The sequence below is a fragment of the Heteronotia binoei genome, chromosome 1 (genome assembly GCF_032191835.1).
Source record: "Heteronotia binoei isolate CCM8104 ecotype False Entrance Well chromosome 1, APGP_CSIRO_Hbin_v1, whole genome shotgun sequence".
Taxonomy (NCBI): domain Eukaryota; kingdom Metazoa; phylum Chordata; class Lepidosauria; order Squamata; family Gekkonidae; genus Heteronotia; species Heteronotia binoei.
The window spans coordinates 268889970-268916021 of NC_083223.1; the positions used below are offsets into that span (position 1 = coordinate 268889970).

The 26052-nt window shown below is 52.5% G+C and overlaps 1 protein-coding gene across 1 annotated transcript in view; it reads left to right on the forward strand.

Moving 5' to 3' along the window:
• Positions 1 to 26052, forward strand: part of GATAD2B (GATA zinc finger domain containing 2B) — a 75521-nt gene that overhangs the window by 36926 nt on the left and 12543 nt on the right. The window contains exons 3-6 of the mRNA XM_060255832.1: positions 8216 to 8345; positions 9989 to 10120; positions 12322 to 12453; positions 23837 to 24007. Coding sequence (XP_060111815.1) covers positions 8216 to 8345; positions 9989 to 10120; positions 12322 to 12453; positions 23837 to 24007 — 565 coding nt within the window. The remainder of the gene's footprint in view (positions 1 to 8215; positions 8346 to 9988; positions 10121 to 12321; positions 12454 to 23836; positions 24008 to 26052) is intronic.

The following is a 26052-nucleotide window of genomic DNA, read 5'->3' on the forward strand; positions in this document are numbered from 1 at the left end:
GAGCCCCTCAAGGTTCTGTCCCCATCGGTGGCAGAGGAGAGTTCGAAAATAAGTATTCCTCCATTTGAGTTACCCCCCTTCTCCCCACCCCTGCCCGTTAAATCGCAGCCAACCAGAGCAGGGGTGGCCAAACTGTGGCTCGGGAGCCACATGTGGCTCTTTCACACATATTGTGTGGCTCTTGAAGCCCCCACAGCCCCGTCGGCTGGCTTGGAGAAGACATTTGTCTTTTAGAATCCATTCCCCAAGCCAAGCCAGCCAACAGTTTGGAGAACACATTTAACGTTAAAGTTGCTTTCTTTCCACCTCTCCTTCTCTCCCACCATCTATTTTTTCCTTCCTTCCTTCCTTCCTTCCTTCCTTCCTTCCTTCCTTCCTTCCTTCCTTCCTTCCTTCCTTCCTTCCTTCCTTCCTTCCTTCCTCCCTCCCTCCCTCCCTCCCTCCCTCCCTCCCTCCCTCCCTGTCTTGCAGCTTTCAAACATCTGACGTTCATGTCATGCAGCCTGCAAACATCTGACATTTACTCTATGTGGCTCTTAGGTTAAGCAGATGTGGCCACCTCTGCTATTGGGTTTTCAAGGCCAGAGACGCTGGGAGGTGGTTTGACATTTCCTGCCTCTGCATCGCGACCCTAGCATGCCTTGGTGGTCTCCCTTCCAAATACTGGCCAGGGCCAAACCCTTCAGAGATCTAACAAGATTGGGCTGGGCTATCAAAGTTGCCCTATTAGGGGTGTCGAACTCATTTGTTATGAGGGCCGGAACTGATACAAATGAGACCTTGTCAGACCAGGCCGTGTCAGTCTGGGCCAGGGAACTGGGCAAAGGAAGCTCAGGCTCTCTCCTTCCTTCCCCAGGGGACCAGAAGGAGGAGGCTCAGCCAATAGAAGGAAAAGAGGCTTGGCTCAGTAGCTCTGCTGTGCAATTGAGAAAGCTTAGCAATGCAAGCTCTTCCTCCCCCCCCCTTCCTTCCCAAGGGAGGAGCCTCAGCCAATGGTGAAAATAGAGGCTTTGCTCTGTAGCTCCTGTGCGATTGAGTGAGCCTTGCAAAGCAAGCTGTTATGCAGAAGGAAGCGAGATATAGGGGAGATGGAAGCAGATGGCAGCCAGTTGCTTGGGGGCCTGATAGGAGTCCTCTGAGGGCCTGATTTGGCCCCCAGGCCAGATGTTTGAGACCTCTGCCCTATCTTAAGAATTTCTTTTTAATATTCACTTACATAAAAAGCCCCTCAAGTTTCTAGCCTTCCTGGTGGCAAAGGAAAATGGGTAGGCACCAACTGAGTCACCCTACCTGTCCTAAAGTATTTATCTTTCACATATCTGACAAAGGAAGCATTGATCCTTGAAAGCTTATACCCTGAAAATGTTGTTGGTCTTTAAGGTATCACTAGACTCCAATCCAGCTGTTCCATTTCAGATCAACACAGGTATCTTCTGAAACAGTCTTTCACATCTGTTCACTCACTTAAAGAGATAGAGGCACCAGATTTTCAGCATAAGTATCTGGTGCCTCTCCTCAAAACACCTTCCGAGTTTAAAAAAGATTGGACCAGGGAGTTCAATTCTATGAGCGCCCAAAGAAGGTGCCCCTATTCCTTCATTATTTCTAATGGAGGAAAGGCATTTGAAAGGTGTGCAGTCCCTGAACTCCTCTCTGGAGTTCACTCATACTTGCTTCTGGCTCCACCCTCAATGTCTCCTGGCTCCACCCCGCAAAGTCCCCAGATAGTTCTTGAATTGGACCTGGCAATCCTAGAAAGAAGCCATTTTCTAGACTTCTTGACCGCAGCACACTAAGTATGCAAGCGTTCCAACATTATCTGGAAAAGGGCGGAAGTGCAGAAAGGAGGCTTCTGTTACTGTTTGTAGGGGAAGTGGTGCATCAGTGCAGTGCACAAACTTCTATCTCTTCCCCCCCCCCCTTCATGGATTAGCAGCTGCCCTTTCGCCACAGTACTTCCTCTCCAGTTTGGTGTAGTGGTTAAGCGTACAGACTCTTATCTGGGAGAACCGGGTTTGATTCCCCACTCCTCCACTCGCACCTGCTGGCATGGCCTTAGGTCAGCCATAGCTCTGGCAGAGGTTGTCCTTGAAAGGGCAGCTGTTGTGAGAGCCCTCTCAGCCCCACCCGCCTCACAGGGGTGTCTGTTGTGCGGGGGAGAAGTTATAGGAGATTGTAAGCTGCTCTGAGACGCTGATTCAGAGAAGGGTGGGCTATAAATCTGCAGTGCTTCTTCTGCTTTTCTTCTTTTTTAAAGCTTTAGCAGAACCTTCCCCCCCCCCCCCAATAGCGGTAATTTTGCAAGGGCCCAAACTTCTCAGTTGAAGCAAATCGTACCAACTGATTAAGGCCATGGAGGTCCACCGCTGGAACTTCAGACATGTTTTCGTTCCCTCTGCGGCTTTCCCCTCTTTGAAATTAGACCCTTCGCTCCCCCTATCCCATGCCCTGGTGCAATATAGATTTTTTATTTTTATTTTTTTATTTTATTTGATTTATATCCCACCCTACCCCACCGAAGCGGGCTCAGGGCAGCTCACAGCATAAAAGTTCTAACAATAAAATTCAGAATTAAAATACAATAGCATTAAAATACAAAAAAATACAATAGCAATTTACATAATTAAAACATTAATATCAGAACATCAATCCAACAGTGTGCTATCTGTAGACTTCCTTCAGTATTTTGGTGCCAGTCAGTTATAAGCCAACCGGAAGAGGACTGTCTTACAGGCCTTGCGGAACTGTCCAATATCCCGCAGGGCCCTGTCTTCCGGTAACTGGTTCCACCAGCAAGGGGCTGTGATTGAGAAGGCCCTGTCCCTGGTTGACTTCAAGCGGGCCTCCTTTGGCCCGGGGATTACGAGCAGATTTTGAGAGCCAGATCGCAGTACTCTCTGGGGGACATATGGGAAGAGATGGTCCCTAAGGTAGGCAGATAAGATGACGTCACAATGTAAACAGGACCAAGGAGGAGAGACTAAGCCACAACGAAAAGAAAAAACTCTCCGTGTAGAATGCAATTTTAATGTGTTGTGAATAGGCGCCTGCATTGCTGAAAAAGATAGCACTTACTATGGCGTTCCCGCTATTATGCGTCCTCTTTAGAGAAAGCTAGGAATTCTTTTGGCGCTACTGGACCTGGAAAACTGTGCAATACTTTTAAGAATGGTCCTTGGAAGAAGGATTTGAGATCCGAAACGGCTTGCAAAGCGGACCGGTTCTCCGTCGGACCATCTACTTTTTATACTGGACTGAATGTAATTTAGTGGCTTTCAGCCACAAAAGGACATAGGAGCATTGAGCAACTTATGAGGTTTTAACTTGGTGATACGTACTGATAATATTTGTTTTGCATTTTGATACTTGTTATTCACAAGTCAAAATTTCACTTTACGCGGAGAGTTTTTTTTTGTTGCGGCAACGTAGATAAGATCCGTGTCTTCCTCCGTTAGTGTGACTTTAAGCAGCCTGGGTAGGGGATGGTTTGGATCTGGGAAGTGACATGGTGCCGGCTACTCATCTTGGTCCATCAAAGTCAGCCTTGTCTACTCAGACTGGCAGCAGCTCTCCGGGGTCTCAGGCAGAGGCAAGTCTCGCAGGGCCCGGATCTCCAACGGGAACTCATTCCACCATGTAGGGGGCCTGGATTGAAAAGGCCCTGGCCCTTGTTGATTCCAACTGGGTGTCCTTAGGACCAGGGATTGCAAGAAGATTTGATTTAATTTAATTTAATTTGAGGCTTATACCCTGCCCTATCCCGCAAGGTGGGCTCAGGGCGGCTTACAACTTCAAAAAACATTACAGTAACAATAAGCAAAACATATCCAATGAAACACAAGAAATTTAAAATCTCATAAACGTAATACGTAAAAGCAGAGGATCATAGCTCCAACAATAGCACAGCCAGAAGCCACCGTTCAGCAGTTGGTACGACTTCAGCTGGTTAACACCACTCTTAGCGCAGCTTCAGGACATTGATACCACTCAGACCCTTGACCGACTCAAGCACAAGGATAGTAAAGTGCTGGGGGAAGGTTTCAGAGGACGGCTGGTAAATTAAAAACCTCCTGGAAGAGCTCTGTCTTACAGGCCCTGCGGAACTTAGGTAAGTCCCGCAGGGCCCGGATCTCCCAACGGGAACTCATTCCACCAGGTAGGGGGCCCGGATTGGAAAGGCCCTAGCCCTTGTTGATTCCAACCGGGCATCCTTAGGGCCAGGGATCGCAAGAAGATGTTGTGTAGATGATCTCAAAGTCGGGGGGGGGCCTCATATAGGGAGAGGCGGTCCCGAAGATATCACCTACTCCCTTATACTTTCTACTGAAGATGCCGGGGGTCGAACCTGGGACTTTCTGCATTCCAGGCAGCTGCTCTACCAACAATCCACAGCATCCTCCCCTCAGCCACATATCCCCCAGATGCATTTTAGGGCCGAAAGCGACGTTGGGGGGGTTCCCATCGCAAAACTTCAGCATTGCCTGGGGTACGGCCTTCAGCGACGCAGCTCTTCTCCTGCTGCTGTCAAATTTGGCTATTTTGGGTATGGTTGCCGAGAGAAGGCCTGGTTGCATCGCCACCTCCCTCTGTGTGACGTCACAGTGCCCGCAACGGTGCTCGGTGACAGCTGGGGTGACATCACCTGTCTCCGAGTGACAGGAAGGGGCGGCCAGTTCTGGCGTCTGGTGATCGCTTCCAGGTTGCACGTGGATGGTTCAGTCTGTGCTTAAGCTTTCTCTCTCGACGGGAGACGCATTCTGAGGCTGCGATGAGTGCAGAGTTCAGGTAACCCACCTGTCTCGGAACTGTCTTGAAATTCTCTCTCCTACGTCTCTGATTGGATGGACTTTCCGACATACCTCTCCTTCCTTTGAGGTTTTTAAACAGAGGCCAGATGGCCACCTGACAGCAATGAAGATCCTGTGAATTTAGGGGGAGGTATTAGTGAGTTTCCTGCATTGTGCAGGGCGTGGACTACGTGACCCTGGAGATCCCTTCCAACACTGTGATTCTATGATTCTACCTTGCCTCCTGTAAAAACTTTTGCTGTATTCCTTATCGGTGGCCTTCATTTTTTCATTTGCTGTGGATGCCACTGCTCCTTAAGAAGGGCCTGGAATTATCCCTAGGTTCTTGGCTCGTCTGTCTATTTAATTCTTAAAGCTAGGAGTGTGAGCAAAGTTGAGAACTGGAGTAGGACACCTGCCCCAGTTAGTTGAAGAGACTGTAAATAAAAAGGCTGGGAGGGGCTGTGGCTCATTGTTCCCAGGCATAAGAACATAAGAGAAGCCATGTTGGATCAGGTCAATGGCCCATCCAGTCCAAAAAAACCAGGTGCCATCAGGAGGGCCATCAGTGGGGCCAGGACACCAGAAGTCCTCACACTGTTGCCTCTCCCAAGCACCAAGAATACAGAGCATCACTGCCCCAGACATAAGAACATAAGAGAAGCCATGCTGGATCAGGCCAATGGCCCATCCAGTCCAACACTCTGTGTCACACTGCTGCCAAAAAAACCAGGTACCATCAGGAGGTCCATCAGTGGGGCCAGGACACCAGAAGCCCTGCCACTGTTGCCCTCCCCCAAGCACCAAGAATACACAGCATCACTTGCCCCAGACAGAGAGTTCCACAAATAACCTGTGGCTAATAGCCTCTGATGGACCTCTGCTCCAGATGTTGACCCAGTCCCCTCTTGGAGCTGTCTATGCAACCCTGTGGGATTTTCAGGATAAGAAACGAACAGAGGTGGTTTCCCATTGCCCCCGTGCAGCAACCCTGGACTTTCTCAGTGGTCTCCCATCCAAGTACTATCTAGAGCTGACCTTGCTTATCTTCCAAGATCCAGTCAGATTGGGCTAGCCTGAGCCATCCAGGTCAAAGAAAGCTATGAACAGAGGTTGTTTGCCATTGCCTGACTCTGCGTAGCAACCCCGGACTTCCTTGGTGGTCTCGGATCTCAAACTTTCAAAGTTTTCCTCTGAGAACTTTGCTGCAGTTTCTTCATGTGATGGGTGGAAAGTGTTGTCAACTCTCAGCCAACTTATGGTGGCCCTGTAGGGTTTTCAAGACAAGAGACAAAGGGAGGCGGTTTGCCATTGCCTGCCTCTGTGTAGCAACCCTGGACTTCCTTGGTGGTCTCCCATCCAAGTACTACCCAAGGCTGACCCCACTTAGCTTCCGAGATCTGGACGAGATCGGGCCAGCTTGGGGCATCCAGTCAAGGTGGTTGGCCAATGCCTGCCTCTGCGTAGCAACCCTTGACTTCCTCGGTGGTCTACCATCTAAGTACTACCCAAGACTCACCCTGCTTAGCTTCCAAGATCTGAACGAGATCGGGCCAGCTTGGGGCATCCAGTCAAAGTGGTTGGCCAATGCCTGCCTCTGCATAGCAACCCTTGACTTCCTCGGTGGTCTCCCATCCAAGTACTATCCAAGGCTGACCCCGCTTAGCTTCCAAGATCTGGACAAGATCAGGCCAGCTTGGGGCATCTAGTCAAGGTGGTTGGCCAATGCCTGCCTCTGCGTAGCAACCCTTGACTTCCTTGGTGGTCTCCCATCCAAGTACTAACCAAGGCTGAACTAGCATAGCTTCTAAGATCTGATGAGATAGGGCTAGCCTGGGCCATACAGGTCAGAGTGAGAGACATTAAGAGGTTGGCCTTACCTGCCTCTGCATAGCAACCCTGGATTTCCTTGGTGGTCTCCCATCCATGTACAAACAGAGGCTGACCCTGTTTAGCTTCTTAGATCTGATGAGATAGGGCTAGCCTGGGCCATACAGGTCAGAGTGAGAGACATTAAGAGGTTGGCCTTACCTGCCTCTGCATAGCAACCTTGGACTTCCTTGGTGGTCTCCCATCCATGTACAAACAGAGGCTGACCCTGCTTAGCTTCCAGGATCTGATGAGGTTGGACTTGCCTGGGCCATCCAGGGCAGGGCAATTTCTATGTGGCCCTTTGCAAATCGGACCCTTGGTACGGCTTTCCCAGCCTTGCAGACAAACCCACCAAAGTCTGTAGACCGCACGGCTCTAACTGGTACTAGTTAGTCATTTGCAGCCTCCATGAAAAGCTCTGCCTTTTGTGAAGCCTGGTTGCCTGGAGGTGATAGTTATTCCCCCAGGGTGACCAAGCCAGTGGTTTGCTTGCATGCTTGGCTTTCTTTCCAACACACACCAGGCAGATCTCTCCGGAAAGGAGCTCCGCAGCTAGATCGCCACCACCGAAAAGGCCCTGTCGTCAGTCACTCTCCACTTGACTTCGGCAGATGGGGAGGGGGCACTGAGAGCAGAGTCCACAGCGAAGATCAGGGCCAGCCCTAGACTGTCTGGCACCCTAGGCAAGGCTGACTTCTGGTGCTCTGCCTACACTGATAAAGTCACTGAGTTACAAGGGAGAACCCAATTTGGTGCCCCCCAGAAGGCTGGCGCCCTAGATAATCGCCTAGTTTGCCTAGTGGCAGGGCCGGCCCTGGGGAAGATCACACACTTTTTATCCCAACCCGCCTATAGGGAACTCAGGGTAGCATGCATTGTTCGACCCTCCCCTGTTTTATCACACAGCAACGCTGCAAGGCTTGTGAGACTCAGAATCAGTAGCCGGTGTAGCGTGCTTTGCGGCACAGTACGGATTTGGAGGCAGGTCTTTCAGCTCAGCATAGATATAAACTTTATAAAGGACACAGACAAGCGCAAAGATTTTTTTTTAAAGTTAAACTAAAACATGGTTAATACATTAGCATTTGTTGGTCTTAATGGCGCTTTCTTTATATCTCTCCCGTGTGATCCAGGGAGCTGGGCAAAGGAAGGTCTGTCTCTTTCCTTCCTCCCCCAGGGGACCAAGAGGGGGAGGAGCCTCAGCCAATAGAAGGAAAAGGGACTTGGCTCAGTAGCTCTGCTGTGTGATTGAGAGAGCCTGGCAAAACAAGCTAGTGGAGAAGACAGAGGTTTTGCTCTGTAGCTCCTATGCGATTGAGCAAGCCTGACAAGGCAAGCTGTGATGCAACAGGAAGCAAGAGAGAGGGAGAAGGAAGCAGACGACAGCCAGTTGCTCGGGGGCCTGATAGGAGCCCTCGGGGGGCCTGATTTGGCCCCCGGGCTGCATGTTTGACACCCCTGGCATAGGGTATTTTTGCCTCGCCTGTCTCAGCTTCCGTTGCGTGATAGTTGCAAAACTTAGCTTCTCTCTCTCAATCTCTGTCCCCCTCCAGCAGTGACCAGGACAGGGGTCGGCTAACCCCCTCGCCGGATATCATTGTCCTTTCCGATAATGAGGCTTCCAGTCCCCGCTCCAGTTCCCGGATGGAGGAGAGGCTCAAGGCCGCCAACCTGGAAATGTTCAAGGTGAGCCGCTTCTTTGCCCCGGTGTCACGGTCTGGGTGCAGTCGGGAACAAAGTCCGAGTCCAGTCCGGGTTGAGCCGGGGAGTTCTATCAGAATCCGAGTCAGGTAGCTGAGTTGGGCGGGGGGGGGGGGGGGTGCGGAGAGCAAGGACATCTGGAGCTGAGAGTCAGGAAGCTGGAGAGTTCGAGCAGGAGTGCCAAGAACCGGGGTGGACGCTGGTCGGTCATGGATGCGACTTGTCGCTTCCACGGAGAGCCCAGCCCCAAGCAAGGGGCTAAATGGGCCTCCAAGGAGGTTAGCGTTAGCACACGGTGAAGCTCCTGTCAAAACTCAGGGCTCAGCGACCGCCTTCCTCACAGGTGTGTGTCCCTCCGACAGGTCGCTAAGTCCCAATGGAGTCGCTCCCTCAGCTGAGCTACCTGCTGGGTTGAGTCTGGTGGGCTTCCTGCTCGCAGCTGTTCCTCGTCCCCTGCTGCTGGGTCAGGTGCAGGAGATGCTGGGTCAGGTGGAGGCAAGCTGTCAGCTTCAGGAGTGTTAGAGGGGCCAGCTACAGGCTCTGTTGCCAACTCGGGCGGATCCCATAGTTGTCGGCAGGGGTCGTTTTGTAGAAAAATAGGTGGTGGAGCTCATTAGCATAACATTAGCATATCCCCTCAAGCCAAAAGCAACCTGATACAAGAAAGGAGAGAGCCTTGGTCAAGAGAGGCCTACTTGGGCTGGCTAGAGATCCAAAGCAACCTGATACAAGAAAGGAGAGAGCCCCAGTCAAGAGAGGCCTACTTGGGCTGGCTAGAGATCCAGCCAGCCCAAGCAGGCCTCGCTTGCCTGGGGCTCTCTTGGGCCACCCCTCCCTCCCCAGTCAAAAGGTCAGCAAGTTACCCACCGCCCAAAACCGCATAAGAAGTGGAGAAAGGGTGGCACGGGTTTCTTCAGGGGTTAATGAGGACTGCTGGGAGTGTGGCAAAGCCCCTGGGGGCTGGCTACCTGCCGGCTCACCTAATCCAGGGATTGTTATGCAGCTGCACCTCCTATTCAATGGACAAGGTAGGTGGGGAGGAGGGGGGGAAGCCACAGAAAGGTTCAGGAGCTGCGCTTCTGTAAGCTCCTGATGAATCTAAGGCCTAGTTGTCGGCGTCGCCCATGGCACCTGGTCCCTGAGAACGCAGAGGCCTGAAGCACTAATGTGCAGGCTCCGAGTCCATGCTTCTTTTTTGTCAGAACGCGAGAGAGGTTATTTGTTCATTTGGACATACAGGCACGCACAGTCTCAGCTTCCTCCAAGGAATCTTAGGACATGTAGTCCCGAAGGGTGTGCAGTTCAGCATGCTTTCATCGAGGCCCTTAACTCTTTGCTTGTCAGACAGCGGCTTCTGGGGTGATTCTGCCCTTCAGGTGGTTTCCCGGGGCACGCAGCCATGGGAAAGCGCAGCCTGTGCCACTCGCGTAACACGTGAGATCCCGGCAGGAGCTCCAAAGCTCGTTAACGGTTTTGCAAAACGAGGTTCCGGCTCTCGCGCCCGGAGCCATCTTGGCATCCCAGGCCACTTTGGGAGGTTCCCGTCCGCGCACGTTTGCAAGCGGCCCTCGCGCCCCCCGCAGCCGACGGGGCGCCTCTCACCTCGACCCGTGTCCTCCTCTCCCCAGGGCAAAGGCGTCGAGGAGCGGCAGCAGCTGATCAAGCAGCTCCGGGACGAGTTGCGGCTGGAGGAGGCCCGGCTGGTGCTGCTCAAGAAGCTGCGGCAGAGCCAGCTGCAGAAGGAGAACGTGGTACAGAAGGTGATGCGTTAGGCGGGGGGGCCTGGCGGAGGGGGGTGCTGTTCGCGCAGCACGTGACAATCCCTGCCCCAGGTGCCGTGGGAACGGCTGAAAATCTGAGCCCTTGTGCCAGATGCGCCCACCGTTGCCCATGGCACATATGAACATATGAAGCTGCCTTATACTGAATCAGACCTTTGGTCCATCAAAGTCAGTATTGTCTTCTCAGACTGGCAGCGGCTCTCCAGGGTCTCAAGCTGAGGTTTTTCACACCTATTTGCCTGGACCCTTTTTTGGAGATGCCAGGGATTGAACCTGGGACCTTCTGCTTCCCAAGCAGATGCTCTACCACTGAGCCACCGTCCCTCCCTCCTCCTCTGAGAATGCAGAGGCCTGGAGCACTAACGTGCAGGCTCAAAGTCCATGTCAGAACGGGGAGACAGTGTACAGCAGTGGCCCCCAACCTTTTTGGCCCCAGGGCTGGCAGGGTGGGGGCACCCAATTCTGCGTGGCACCTCTTCCCCCCCGGTTTCCTCTCCGTTTCCTCCGCCCCCCCTCCCATGCAGCCTCGCCGCCCCCCCATTTTCACCATTTTAAGGCTGGGGAAGGGGCCGTGAAGCACCTCCCAGGCCGCCCCGCCCCCCCCCCCCCAGGAAGGAAGCGGGGAGGAGGCAAGGGCAGTGCCGCACTTTCAGCAGGTTGCTTGCTGCTGCCACCACAGTTTTCCCCGCCAATCAGCTGATTGGCAGGGGGGAGGTCGGCCTGGGAAGCGCTTCATGGCCCCTTTCCCAGCCTTAAAATGGTGAAAATGAGGGGGGGAGGAGGCACCTCGTTGGGGGGGGGGGGCGTGAGACTGCACAGGGGTGGTGAGGCCGCAAACCCAGGGGTTGGGGACCCCTGTGTACAGCATCGGTTCCCCTATCCGTATTTCCCCTAGCCGCGTCTCGGCTGTGACATCGTCCCACAGCTTGCAGACCGGCTTCAAGCCCTAGTCTTAGTCACTGACCTGCTGGTCTGTTGTGAACTTTGGGTTCAGACGTCTCCCCGTTGGACCACTTCACACATATCATGTCAAATGGTGGTCTGGTGCTGTGGGAACAGTCCCTGTGCTTTTGCGCCCTTTCTCTCTTCCCTTTGCAGTTTAATTAGCGACCTCCGCTTGAGTGGAGAGCGGCATTTGCGTGTTCGTAAGAACCAGCCGTGTGCTGTGTGCTTCCACGGCTTGCGGGTTTGGAGGAGCAGAAGCACACAAAGACACAGTTTGCTAGTTCGACTCTTTAACCAGAAACCGTGCTTTGTGTTAAAACGCTGTATGCCAAATCCCGGCATTCAAGGGAGAGGGGAAGGAGTGTGTGAACTCTGGGCTTATTCCCATAGCGCCAGGTGACGGTTTGAGGTTATGTGAGAGCTTGACCCACAGTTGAGATTCCTTAAGCATTAAAGAAGAAGAAGACGATATTGGATTTATACCCTGCCCTTCACTCTGAGTCTCAGAGTGGCCTACAATCTCCTTTACCTCCCCCCCCCCACGCACATACAAAACAGACAACCTGTGAGGTAGGTGGGCTGAGAGAGCTCTCCCAGAAGCTGCCCTTTCATGGACAACTGAGCGAGAGCTACGGCTGACCCAAAGCCATTCCAGCTGCTGCAAGTGGAGGAGTGAGGAATCAAACCCGGTTCTCCCAGATAAGAGTACGCACACTGAACTGCTACACTAGACTGGCTTGGTGCCACATCTGAATTGAGCCAAAAGTAACCAGGCTGTGAGAGCCAGCACGCTGTAGTGGGTAAGAGTGATGGACTCCAATCTGGAGAACTGGGTTCGATTTTGCACTCTTCCGTGTGAAGCTAGCTGGGTGGCCTTGGGTCAGTCACAGCTCTTTCAGAGCTCTCTCAGCCCAAAAAACCAAGTCTAGCTCGCCACCTAAAAATAGCTAGAACTTCAGGCTGCCAGACAATCTTAGGATCTCCTGGCTATACTACACACAGTGCCATAATACTTAATGAATCAGCCACGCCGTTCCACGTGTGCTAAGACAGTAACTTCTCTGTTATTTTGGGGGCTTATTCAGAAAGAGCAAGTATATCATAGAAACGTGGAGGGAAGCTGGTCTCGCCATCTTGATCCAGGGAGGGAACAGCACCGTTGGTTTTAATAGCACCGGAAACCGAAGTTCTGCATTAAAAGTAATGCCAGTGTCGCTCTCTCCCTTGTCTGCTAGACTCCGGTTGTTCAGAACGCAGCATCTATCGTTCAGCCATCTCCTGCCCACGTCGGACAGCAGGCTCTGTCCAAACTTCCCTCCCGGCCTGGAGCTCAGGGGGTCGAGCCCCAGAACCTCCGAACATTACAGGTAAGGAACGTAGGGGTCCGCTGGTTCTTTCTCTCACTTCCCAAACTTTTCCTTTTGGGTCTTGGAGCATGACAAGCGCGCATCCCTTTGCGAGGCGTCTGCTACTTAGCTGTAACAGTGTTTGCTTTCCCCGGTCACAGGAGTTCAGGTCTGCTGTTGGCTCTTTCCAAGTTTGACGTTTTGCCGAGTTCATTTTCTGTGCATCCCAGAAGCGGGCGATCTTTTGCAAGCTTCCAAAATGTTGCCCGTATCAGCTTTGTCTCGTGCAATTGAAGAAATTGGATTGTCTTGCTTTCGCCTCATCCCTGCCCACCGAAATCCAATCGGCTTTGCCTTAAAAGGGAGAATTCTGTATACTGCACTACCCTCTAGCTTGGAGAAACGTTGATTGAGGGGTGACATGATAGAGGTTTGCAAGATTATGCCTGGGATAAAGAAGGTAGAGAAAAGGGCACTTTTTTCCCCTTTCTCGCAATGCAAGAACTTGTGGGCGCTCCATGGAATTGCTGAGCAGTTGGGTTAGAATGGAGAAAAGGAAGTATTTCTTCACCCAAAAGGTGATTAACACATGGAGTTCACTGCCGCAAGCGGTGGCGGCAGCTACAAGCGTAGCCAGCTTCAAGAGGGGATTGGCTCGACATAGGGAGCAGAGGTCCATCAGTGGCCCATCCAGTCCAACACTTGGTGTCACACAGTGGCCAGAAAAAACCAGGTGCCACCAGGAGGTCCACCAGTGGGGCCAGGACACTAGAAGCCCTCCTACTGTTGCCCCCAAGCACCAAGAATACAGAGCATCCCATGTTCTTATGTTCTTCATTAATCTGACTTGCACTGACTTTCCCCTCGCATTCATGCACGTCCTTTGCAAACAAGTCAGGGTCCCCCTCTGTTCACTCTGTGCAGGATCAGCCAGGCAGCCTCCTTCCAGCCGCAGGGTGCCAACCAAACGCTCTCTCCTCCGGCCAGCAGGGTGCCGACAAATCGCTTCCGTCTCCACCGATTCAGCGGGACGCAAACCAATGCTGCCCGCCCGTAGCGCCACGCGATGCAGGCTGTACGCCATCCCGGGCACAAAGCGTTTGAGGAAGCGCGCGCATGCTCATGAAGAGTGGAAGAGCCATTAAAAAAATAAATACATCGTTCAGGGGCTGTCTCAATAGCGAGCTCGTTGGAACTTGTCTGCTCTTAATTACCGGTTTCTTTATTTTCAGTTAAATTTGCAGAGATAAGCCAGAAACACACGAGTAAGATAGATAACTCCTGTGCTGGCATCTCTCCTTGCCAAGCCGGAGGAGGTGCTTCTGGAGAACCTTGGCCTTTTCCAGGTCTTCTTCTGAGAGCCAGTTTGGTGTAGTGGTGAAGTGTGCGGACTCTTACCTGGGAGAACTGGGTTTGATTCCCCCACTCCTCCACTTGCAGTTGCTGGAACGGCCTTGGGTCAGCCATAGCTCTCGTAGGAGTTGTTCTTGAAAGGGCAGCTTCTGGGAGAGCACTCTCAGCCCCACCCACCTCACAGGGTGTCTGTTGTGGGGGAGGAAGGTAAAGGAGATTGTCGGCCGCTCTGAGACTCTGTCCTTGAAAGGGCAGCTGCTGTGAGAGCCCTCTCCAGCCCCACCCACCTCACAGGGTGTCTGTTGCGGGGGAGGAAGGGAAAGGAGATGGTGAGCTGCTCTGAGACTCTTCAGAGTGGAGGGCGGGATATAAATCCAATATCTTCATCTACCTCACAGGGTGTCTGTTGTGGGGGAGGAAGGTAAAGGAGATGGTGAGCCGCTCTGAGACTCTTCGGAGTGGAGGGCGGGATATAAATCCAATATCTTCATCTACCTCACAGGGTGTCTGTTGTGGAGGAGGAAGGGAAAGGAGATTGGGACCACTCTGAGACTCTGAGATTTGGAGTGGAGGGCGGGATATAAATCCAATATCTTCTTAATATCTGTTTAATATTTTTCTAGAGATAAGGAGAATATCTATCTAATATCTAGCTAGGCTAACATCTATGTAGAGAGACAGTTTGGTGGGTGGTGAAGTGCGTAGACTCGGATCTGGGAGAACCGGGTTTGATTCCCCGCTGCTCCACTTGCAGCTGCTGGAACGGCCTTGGGTCAGCCATAGCTCTCGTAGGAGTTGTCCTTGAAAGGGCAGCTTCTGTCAGAGCTCTCTCAGCCCCACCTACCTCACAGGGTGTCTGTTGTGGGGAAGGAAGGTAAAGGAGATTGTGAGCCATTCTTTGATTCGGAGTGGAGGGCGGGATATAGATCCAATATCATCTTCTTCATGGCCTGTCCTGGGAATTCCTGCTGGGCCTTGAACGAACGGAGGAAGCCCCTCTCCCGTTCCTGCCGCCCAGAGACCTTTCCGTCTCGTCAGAGAGCAGGCGGGCGCGTTTTCCCTTGTAGGGCCGACCGGGCCTTTCCAAGAAGCCCCCGTCCTTTTTTTCTTCTCCGCACCATCGCATCGGTTCCCAGAAACGCATTAGCATTGCGTTGACCTTTTTTTTTTTTTTTTTTACGAATTGCACGCTCCGTGCTGGGGGATGGGGAGGGTGCGGCCGCTGCGCCTGGATCCCCGCCAGAAGACATCTTGGCAGCTAGGCTGCTTCGACGGGAGCCTCTTTCCTCGAGACTCAGTCCCACCTTCGGGTTCTGGCAGCCAGCTGTTTGGCGGCGGCTGCCGTCACGAGGCAGGATGCAGAAGCCGGGAAACGAGGGCCCGGGAGGAAGACTCCCTTTCGGGAAGGCCGCAGTGGGCTTTCCTCGGGGGTATATTTTTACTGACTTACTTTGGATTTATATGTCGCCCACTCCGCAAGCAGACTCTGGGCAGCTAACAGCCATGATTAAAAATACAATCTGGGTTAGTTTTAAAACGATGAAAACACGCACAAACAATTTAAAAATGAGATATTTGGCGCTGTGGAGAGGAATTTTTTTTAACATAGGCGGAGCAGATGATATAGAATCATAGAGTTGGAAGGGGCCTCCAGGGTCATCTAGTCCAACCCCCTGCACGATGCAGGAAACTCACGAACACCTCCCCCCTACATTCACAGGATATAGATGTCTCGGTTCTTCTGGTAATCTGTGAGTGGTCCTTCTGATGGTGTTGCTCAGCAGCATAGCAGTGGCAGCCTCATCCCACATTAGTTGTTGTAGGCCTGTCGAAAGAGTTCAGTTTTACAGGCCCTGCAGGATTGGGAGAGGTCCTGCAGGGCTCTCGTGGCCTCTGGGAGAGCGTTCCATAACGTTGGTGCTGCCACTGAGAAGGCCCTGGCCCGTGTAGAGCTTAGTATGGCCTCCCTTGATCTGGGAATGGATAGCAGATTTTGGGCTCCCGAACGCAGTGCTCTCTGGGGTATGTATGGGGAAAGGCGGTCCCTTAGATAGAAGAAGAAGAAGATATTGGATTTATATCCCTCCCTCCACTCCGAAGAGTCTCAGAGCGGCTCACAATCTCCTTTACCTTCTTCCCCCACAACAGACACCCTGTGAGGTAGATGAAGATACTGGATTTATATCCCGCCCTCCACTCTGAAGAGTCTCAGAGCGGCTCACAATCTCCTTTACCTTCCTCCCCCACAACAGACACCCTGTGAGGTAGATGAAGATATTGGATTTATATCCCGCCCTCCACTCCGAAGAGTCTCAGAACGGCTCACAGTCTCCTTTACCTTCCTCCCCCAAAACAGACACCCTGTGAGGTAGATGAAGATATTGGATTTATATCCTGCCCTCCACTCCGAAGAGTCTCAGAACGGCTCACAATCTCCTTTACCTTCCTCCCCCACAACAGACACCCAGTGAGGTAGAAGAAGATATTGGATTTATATCCCGCCTCCACTCCAAAGAGTCTCAGAGCGGCTCACAATCTCCTTTTCCTTCCTCCCCCACAACAGACACCCTGTGAGGTAGAAGAAGATATTGGATTTATATCCTGCCCTCCACTCCGAAGAGTCTCAGAGCGGTTCACAATCTCCTTTTCCTTCCTCCCCCACAACAGACACCCTGTGAGGTAGATGAAGATATTGGATTTATATCCCGCCCTCCACTCCGAAGAATCTCAGAGCGGCTCACAATCTCCTTTCCCTTCCTCCCCCACAACAGACACCCTGTGAGGTAGATGAAGATATTGGATTTATATCCCGCCCTCCACTCCAAAGAGTCTCAGAGCGGCTCACAATCTCCTTTACCTTCCTCCCCCACAACAGACACCCTGTGAGGTAGATGAAGATATTGGATTTATATCCCGCCCTCCACTCCGAAGAGTCTCAGAGTGGCTCACAATCTCCTTTACCTTCCTCCCCCACAACAGACACACTGTGAGGTAGATGAAGATATTGGATTTATATCCCGCCCTCCACTCCGAAGAGTCTCAGAGCGGCTCACAATCTCCTTTCCCTTCCTCCCCCACAACAGACACCCTGTGAGGTAGATGAAGATATTGGATTTATATCCCGCCCACCACTCCGAAGAGTCTCAGAGCGGCTCACAATCTCCTTTCCCTTCCTCCCCCACAACAGACACCCTGTGAGGTAGATGAAGATATTGGATTTATATCCTGCCCTCCACTCCAAAGAATCTCAGAGCGGCTCACAATCTCCTTTACCTTCCTCCCCCACAACAGACACCCTGTGAGGTAGATGAAGATATTGGATTTATATCCCGCCCTCCACTCCGAAGAGTCTCAGAGTGGCTCACAATCTCCTTTACCTTCCTCCCCCACAACAGACACCCTGTGAGGTAGATGAAGATATTGGATTTATATCCTGCCCTCCACTCCGAAGAGTCTCAGAGTGGCTCACAATCTCCTTTACCTTCCTCCCCCACAACAGACACCCTGTGAGGTAGATGAAGATATTGGATTTTATATCCCGCCCACCACTCCGAAGAGTCTCAGAGCGGCTCACGATCTCCTTTACCTTCCTCCCCCACAACAGACACCCTGTGAGGTGGGTGGGGCTGAGAGGACTCTCACAGCAGTTGCCCTTCAAGGACAACTCCTGCGAGAGCTATGGCTGACCCAAGGCCATTCCAGCAGGTGGAAGTGGAGGAGTGGGGGATCAAACCCGGTTCTCCCAGATAAGAGTCCGCACACTTAACCACTACACCAAACTGGCTCTCCAAGTCGTTGGCTCTGTAAGGCATATGCATGTCAGCCGTGGCACCTTATGAGAAAAGGCCGAATAAAATCATCCCTTCCTGACTGCACTGTTGCATCATCCCGGGTCAGTAGATCAGAGGCCGGTCTGAAGTCCCTTGGAAGCCCATCTGAGGCTCTTCAGTCACCGGAACAGAGATGACAGACAAGCTGCTCTCACAGACGAGGGCAGAGGCTGCAGGGGGGGGGGGGGGCGGGGGAGCCGGGCAGTTTTCCCCGAGTCCACATCCTTAGTTGCGCCAATCAACTCAAGACGTCTTGGGTTTGCTGTGGCGCCATATGCTTCACGGCCAAGGGCAACATTCTCTTCTCTGGGCCCTGCCCCTTTAGCCGTCCCAAGAGGCGGTGACCCCACAGCCTGCCTTCCTAGAGCTGGAAGGGACCTCCAGGGTCATCTAGTCCAACCCCCCCTCCCCCGCACAATGCAGGAACTACACAAATGCCTCCCCCTAAGCTCACAAGTGCGGTCTTGAGTTCTCTGCTCATGATCTGAGTTCAATCCTGGCGGAAGCTGGGTTTTCAGGTAGCCGGCTGAAGGTTGACTCAGCCTTCCATACTTCCCAGGTCGGTCAAATGAGTCCCCAGCTCGCTGGGGGGAAAGTGTAGATGATTGGGGAAGGCAATGGCAAACCACCCCGTAAGAAGTCTGCCATGTAAACGTCTGATACGACGTCACGCCAGAGTCGGAAACGATTGGTGCTTGCACAGGGGACCGCCTTTACCTTTTTTAAGTTCACTGGATCCGCATTGCTGTCAGATGGCCATCCAACCTCTGTTTAAAAACCTCCAAGGAAGGAGAGCCCCCCCACCTCCTGAGGAAGCCTGTTCCACTGAGGAACCCTTCTAACTGTCTAACGTAATCCAGCTCCAAGTTCCTTCATACCGCTGCTCTTCAAGACTGCCCTAGGATCTGAAATCGTCCAGCCCAAACGAGGCTCGCCAGCTGCCCAGTGCCCTCACATGCCCCTTGCAGGCAGGACTGTTTGCCCTCCCACAGATTCTGCGATCCCCACCCCACCCGCTTCAGCTTCAGCAGAGGCTCAATGGGTTCACTGGCTGGTGGATACACCTTGCCCACCTTTGCCTGAGGGCCTTTAGCCTGGCCACCTCTGGCCCACCAGGAAACCCAAGTTACCCCCATCACAAGGATTCTCCTGGGTCATAAGAACACAAGAAAAGCCACGTTGGATCAGGCCAATGGCCCATCCAGTCCAACACTCTGTGTCACACATTGGCCATAAGAACATAAGAGAAGCCATGTTGGGTCAGGCCAATGGCCCATCCAGTCCAACACTGAGTCACATAAGAACAGAAGAGAAGCCATGTTGGATCAGGCCAATGGCCCATCCAGTCCAACACTCTGTGTCATACATTGGCCATAAGAACACAAGAGAAGCCACGTTGGATCAGGCCAATGGACCATCCAGTCCAACTCTCTGTCTTACACAGTGGCCAAAAACCCCAGGTGCCATCAGGAGGTCCACCAGTGGGACCAGGACACTAGAAGCCCTCTCACTGTTGCCCCCCCGCAAGCACCAAGAATACAGAGCATCACTTGCCCCAGACAGATAGTTCCAACTATACACTGTGGCTAATAGCCACTGATGGACCTCTGCTCCAGATGTTTATGCAATCCCCTCTTGAAGCTGTCTATGCTGGCAGCCACCACCACCTCCTGTGGCAGTGAATTCCACATGTTAATCACCCTTTGGGAGAAGAAGTACTTCCTTTTATCAGTTCTAAGCCAACTGCTCAGCAATTTCATGGAATGCCCACGAGTTCTCGTATTGTGAGAAAGGGAGAAAAGTACTTCTTTCTCTACTTTCTCCATCCCATGCATAATCTTGTAAACCTCTATCATGTCACGCCGCAGTCGACGTTTCTCCAAGCTAAAGAGCCCCAAGCGTTTTAACCTTTATTCATAGGAAAGTGTTCCAACTCTTTAATCATTCTAGTTGCCCTTTTCTGCACTTTTTCCAATGCTATAATATCTTTTTTGAGGTGTGGTGAGCAGAACTGTACACAGTACTCCAAATGAGACCGTACCATCAATTTATACAGGGGCATTTTGATACTGGCTGATTGGTTTTCAGTTGCCTTCCTAATGCCAGCATGGCGTTGGCCTTTTTTATTGCAGTTGCACACTGATTTGACATTTTCAGTGAGTTATCTACCATGACCCCCAAGATCTTCCCTTTGGGAGATCTTGTCACCCCTTTGGGTGTCCTAATGCTACAGGTCCTTTTGCACTCAGTTCCAGGGTGTGTTTGTAGCAGAGTCGGCATTTGGTAGAGATAGTTAGAGAGCCAGTGAGACCCCCATGACCTTGGGAGGAGGCACTGCTGGGCAGCGTCAGCAATCACCACAAAAGAACATGAGAGAAGCCATGTTGGATCAGGCCAATGGCCCATCCAGTCCAACACTCTGTGTCGCACAGTGGCCAGAAACCCCAGGTGACATCAGGAAGTCCAACAGTGGGGCCAGGACACTAGAAAGCCTCCCACTGTTGCCCCCCTAAGCACCCAGAATCCAGAACATCACTGCCCCAGACAGAGATTTCCATCTATACCTGTGGCTGATAGCCATTGATGGACCTCTGCTCCATATAAGAACACAAGAGAAGCCATGTTGGATCAGGCCAATGGCCTATCCAGTCCAACACTCTGTGTCACATAAGAGAAGCCATGTTGGAGCAGGCCAATGGCCCATCCAGTCCAACACTCTGTGTCACATAAGAGAAGCCATGTTGGATCAGGTCAATGGCCCATCCAGTCCAACACTCTGTGTCACATAAGAGAAGCCATGTTGGATCAGGCCAGTGGCCCATCCAGTCCAACACTCTGTCACATAAGAGAAGCCATGTTGGATCAGGTCAATGGCCCATCCAGTCCAACACTCTGTGTCACATAAGAGAAGCCATGTTGGATCAGGCCAATGGCCCATCCAGTCCAACACTCTGTGTCACATAAGAGAAGCCATGTTGGATCAGGTCAATGGCCCATCCAGTCCAACACTCTGTGTCACATAAGAGAAGCCATGTTGGATCAGGTCAATGGCCCATCCAGTCCAACACTCTGTGTCGCACAGTGGCCAAAAAACCTAGGTGCCATCAGGAGGTCCATCAGTGGGGCCAGGACACTAGAAGTCCTTACGCTGTGCTTTCCCCCCCAAAGCACCCAGACTCCAGAGCATCCCTGCCCCACCACCTTGCCCTTGCTGAGCTGGAGCAGCCCAGCCCTCCTTGTCTCGCATTCCATTGTCAGTGGCGGAGGTGGCAGCTGCTCCTCATCCTGATAGACTGCAGCCCCTGAGCAGGCAGCAGCCCACTTGGTTTGCCTGCCCGACTGGGCATCAGCTGAGAACTAACAAAACCTGGACTAACAAAATCTGTGACAGGGGATGAGCTTTTGCGAGTCCCTGCTCCCTTCTTCAGATACCTGAAGAAGCGAGTAGTGACTCTGAAGCTCATCCCCTGCCAACTGGACTCTTGCTCTTTTGTCCTGTATCAGTATCGGGTTGTCCTCTTGGAAATCTGGGAACACGGACGGAGGATTCTGGGAAGTATTCCAGGTCACGCACGCCGAGGTGCTGGCCTCCCCGTAGCATCAGAGCCAACCCTGGGGTTTGGGGGACCTCAACAAGGGACGTTGGGGCATCTGCTTGGGAAGCAGAAGGTCCCAGAAGCGAGTAGTGACTCTGAAGCTCATCCCCTGCCAACTGGACTCTTGCTCTTTTGTCCTGTATCAGTATCGGGTTGTCCTCTTGGAAATCTGGGAACACGGACGGAGGATTCTGGGAAGTATTCCAGGTCACGCACGCCGAGGTGCTGGCCTCCCCGTAGCATCAGAGCCAACCCTGGGGTTTGGGGGACCTCAACAAGAGACGTTGGGGCATCTGCTTGGGAAGCAGAAGGTCCCAGAAGCGAGTAGTGACTCTGAAGCTCATCCCCTGCCAACTGGACTCTTGCTCTTTTGTCCTGTATCAGTATCGGGTTGTCCTCTTGGAAATCTGGGAACACGGACGGAGGATTCTGGGAAGTATTCCAGGTCACGCACGCCGAGGTGCTGGCCTCCCCGTAGCATCAGAGCCAACCCTGGGGTTTGGGGGACCTCAACAAGAGACGTTGGGGCATCTGCTTGGGAAGCAGAAGGTCCCAGAAGCGAGTAGTGACTCTGAAGCTCATCCCCTGCCAACTGGACTCTTGCTCTTTTGTCCTGTATCAGTATCGGGTTGTCCTCTTGGAAATCTGGGAACACGGACGGAGGATTCTGGGAAGTATTCCAGGTCACGCACGCCGAGGTGCTGGCCTCCCCGTAGCATCAGAGCCAACCCTGGGCTTTGGGGGACCTCAACAAGGGACGTTGGGGAGGGACGGTGGCTCAGTGGTAGAGCATCTGCCTGGGAAGCAGAAGGTCCCAGGTTCAATCCCCGGCATCTCCAAAAAAGGGTCCTGGCAAATAGGTGTGAAAAACCTCAGCTTGAGTCCCTGGAGAGCCGCTGCCAGTCTGAGAAGACAATACTGACTTTGATGGACCCAGGGTCTGATTCAGTAGAAGGCAGCTTCATATGTTCATACATATATGTTCAAGGAGCTACCTGGCAGGTCCCTTCCCGGGTGCAGCTAAGCCACGGAGGACAAGCAAGGGAACATCGACTGCCCGAACTCACTGCTGCTACTTGCTCATTCACTGAAGGGAAGCCAGCTGCAGCTTCTGGATGCGGCTGCTGCCAAGAGCCAGGGCCGCCTCCTTCCCACTTCTCAGCTGATGCCCACTCAGGCAGGCAAACCAAGTGGGCTGTTGCCCGCTCAGGGGCTGCAGTCTTATCAGGATGAAGAGCAGCGGCCACCTCCGCCCCTGACAATGGAATGCGTGACAAGGAGGGCTGGGCTGGTCCAGCTCAGCAAGGGCAGGGTGGTGGGGCAGGGATGCTCTGGAGTCTGGGTGCTTGCGGGGAGCACAGCGTAAGGACTTCTAGTGCCCTGGCCCCACTGATGGACCTCCTGATGTCACCTGGGGTTTTTTTGGCCACTCTTCTTCGTATGGTAGTTTCCCAAGCGCAGGATTTAAAAAAAAAAATCCTTTTAGAGGATTGCTGAATCTTGTGGGCTCCACCTGCACTGTGAAATGGTGCTAGTCAGGTGCCGGTTGAGCACCTCAACGAGGACTAGAGCCTTAAGCGATATGAGCAGGCTGGATGGTTGGAATGAAGGGAAATGTGTACATGACAGTGGAAAGCGTCCACAAATGGCAGCTAACGTAGGGCTACACTTTAGGGATTTCAAAGCATGAGAGAAGAAGAAGAGGTGACTTGTCATTGCCTGCCTCTGGGTTATGACCCTGGCCTCCCTTCCAGGGCCTAACCAGGGCCAACCCCGGATGATAAAAGGAAGTCCTTCATCCAAAAGGTGATTAACGCATGGAGTTCACTGCCGCAGGAGGTGGTGGCAGCTACAAGCATAGCCAGGATAAACATACGAAGCAGAGGTCCATCAGTGACTATTAGCCACAGCATATTGTTGGAACTCTCTGCCTGGGGCAGGTGATGCTCTGTATTCCTGGTGCTTGGGAGGGGCAACAGGAGAGGCTTCTAGTGTCCTGGCCCCACTGGTGGACCTCCTGATGGCACCTGGTTTTTTTGGCCACTGCTTGACAGAGTGTTGGACTGGATGGGCCATTGGCCTGATCCAGCATGGCTTCTCTTATGTCCTTATGTTCTTAGCCCTGCTTAGCAGGTGGGATTTGATCATATTAGGCTAGCCTGGCTCACCCAGGTGAAAGCTGAAAATGTACTTTCTACATCTGCCAAGTTTGGTGTAGTGGTCAAGTGTGCGGACTCTTATCTGGGAGAACCGGGTTTGATTCCCCACTCCTCCACTTGCACCTGCTGGAATGGCCTTGGGTCAGCCATATCTCTGGCAGAGGTTGTCCTTCAAAGGGCAGCGGCTGTGAGAGCCCTCTCCAGCCCCACGCACCTCACAGGGTGTCTGTTGTGGGGGAGGAAGATAAAGCAGATTGTGAGTCGCTCTGAGACTCTTGAATGGAGGGTGGAATATAAATCCAATGTCGTCGTCTTCTTGTCATTGAGCCTTGAAGGTGGAAAGATTCTTGTTCCTTAACATGGTGAGAGATGGAATCCAGGGCATTGCCCCAAAGCTTAGAGGGCTGTTCTGTTCCCAGCTGAAGCCACATGTCCCTCCCCCCCCCTTCTTTCTCTCTTTGGACAGGGTCACAGTGTCATTCGGTCGGCCACCAACTCGGCCCTCCCCCATATGCTTATGTCTCAGCGTGTCATCGCGCCAAACCCCGCCCAGCTCCAAGGGCAGCGCGTCCCTCCGAAACCAGGCCTCATCCGCACCACCACTCCGAGCATGAGCCCGGCCATCAGCTACCAACCGGTGAGTTGTGGGGGATCCGGGAAAGGTTGCGGGTCAGGGCAGCAGAAAATGGCTTGGCAGCTCCAGAAGGGGAGTGATGACCTTCCAGTTCTTCCACAGGCTGCTCTTGGAGCTCCCATTTGGTGGCAATCAATAGGGCGGTCTTCATCCTAGCAGGGTGGGGAGAGAAGGAGGGAAGCCCGTGGCAAAGCGAGCTCGGCTTCAGCTGGTGCCAGATCAGAGAAGTTATCGATCATCATATAATTTCAATTACAATATTCAGGGCTTTTTTTGTAGCAGGAACTCCTTTGCATACTGGCCACGCCCTCCTGATGTAGCCAATCCTCCTGGAGCTTACAATAGGCCCTGTACAAAGAGCCCTGTAAGCTCTTGGAGGATTGGCTACATCAGGGGTGTGTGGCCCAGGGATGGAATTCTGGCAGGAGCTCCTTTGCATATTAGGCCACACCCCCCTGATGCAGCCAATCCTCCTGGAGCTTACAGTAGGCCCTGCAGTAAGAGCCTTATAAGCTCCAGGAGGATTGGCTGCATCAGGGGGTGTGGCCTAATATGCAAGGGAGTTCCTGCTACAAAAAATAGTCCTGCACATTCCCCAAGATCATTAGGGTTGCCAGGTCCCGCCCCAGCCACTGGCATCAGATGGGGTGTGTAGCCTAATACGCAAAGGAGTTCCTGCTACAAAAAAAAAGTCCTGCCCTGGACCCTGAAACAGACCCCAAGAAATTGTACTGCCCTGGGGAACCTGATAGTCCATCTAGGGCAGGGGTGTCAAACATGCGCCCCGAGGGCCAAACTGACCCCCCCCCCCCCGAGGGCTTCATTCAGGCCCATGAGGCTCTCTCCTCCCCCCTCCTGTCCTCCCCCTGCGAAGCTCCAATGCTTCCGACGACATTCCCAGCTCCTTCTGCCTTTTCTTTGCAGAGGCTAAAGCAGGAGTGATGTGGCAAAGAAGATGTGAAATGGATTTCCCATTCTGGCCCAGTGGCAGAGCAGACTGGAATGAGAAATCCACTCCACGTTTTCTTTGCAAATTTTTGAATGGAGAGGTTTAACTTCCCAGCGTTCCTATGGCCGATTGAAGCTTCCTGGAGTTGTGTGCTTGTAAATCAAGCATCCATGCTCTGAGTCAGCTTTGTTTCTTCCCAGTGGAGTGAGGACTAGCGCCTAGTCAGTACTCTAACTTGGGAACCCACAGCCAAAGGGGGATATTACACTAGAGAGCCATTGCTAATCTGAATAGACCGGGGAGGGCGGGGGGGGGGGGAGGGGAGAGCTTGCAATGCCTTGCCATTTCATGTTTTCCCAGGCTGAGAGCATTTTTTTTTTAGTTTTCTGCTGTGTGATCCTTGCGTTTCTCCTTGATGTTTTCTTTTTAAAATTGCATTGTAAAATCCTACTATTTCCCTAACTTTCCATTTTAAACAAATTATTGCAAGAGTTTTAAGCTTGTATGTATTTTAAGTTTAAAATAATATTTCAAATTGTGTTTGCCTGTGTCCTTTATAACGTCTGCTCTATCTGGCATTACATTTTAGGACATGCCCCACAAAGTCCCATTTCTGTCAGATCCGGCCCTCTTCACAAATGAGTTTGACACCCCAGATCTAGGGATAAGCCAGCGGGGGACCTGAGTACAGGAGGGTCTCCTCCTCCAGAGCAGGGATGCTAGAGCTGGCATTCTAGGTTCTGAAGGCAGTCAAGAGAATACCAGAAAGCCAGAGGAGGGTGAGACACTAAGCTGAAGTACAGCCCTGTCAAGAGATCCTCTCTTCGGGGTGGGGTGGGGGGCTGAGTTGGGCACTCTTCTGGGTCAACACCATGGCATCAGACTTGGTGCTGCCCTGGAAGATGTCAGATCCAGATGGTTGCCTGAAAACTATCCAGCGGATTGCTTGCCCAGCCACCAGCAGCTTGCTCTTGGCTCCCCAGGCCTGGCATGCAGCATCTGACATTATCTTTGACCGGGCACCTTTGCGCAGGCTTTTGCCGGCAGAACCAAGAACAGAGGGAAGCTGAAGACTGTGTGGAGCTGGCACACCGAGAAC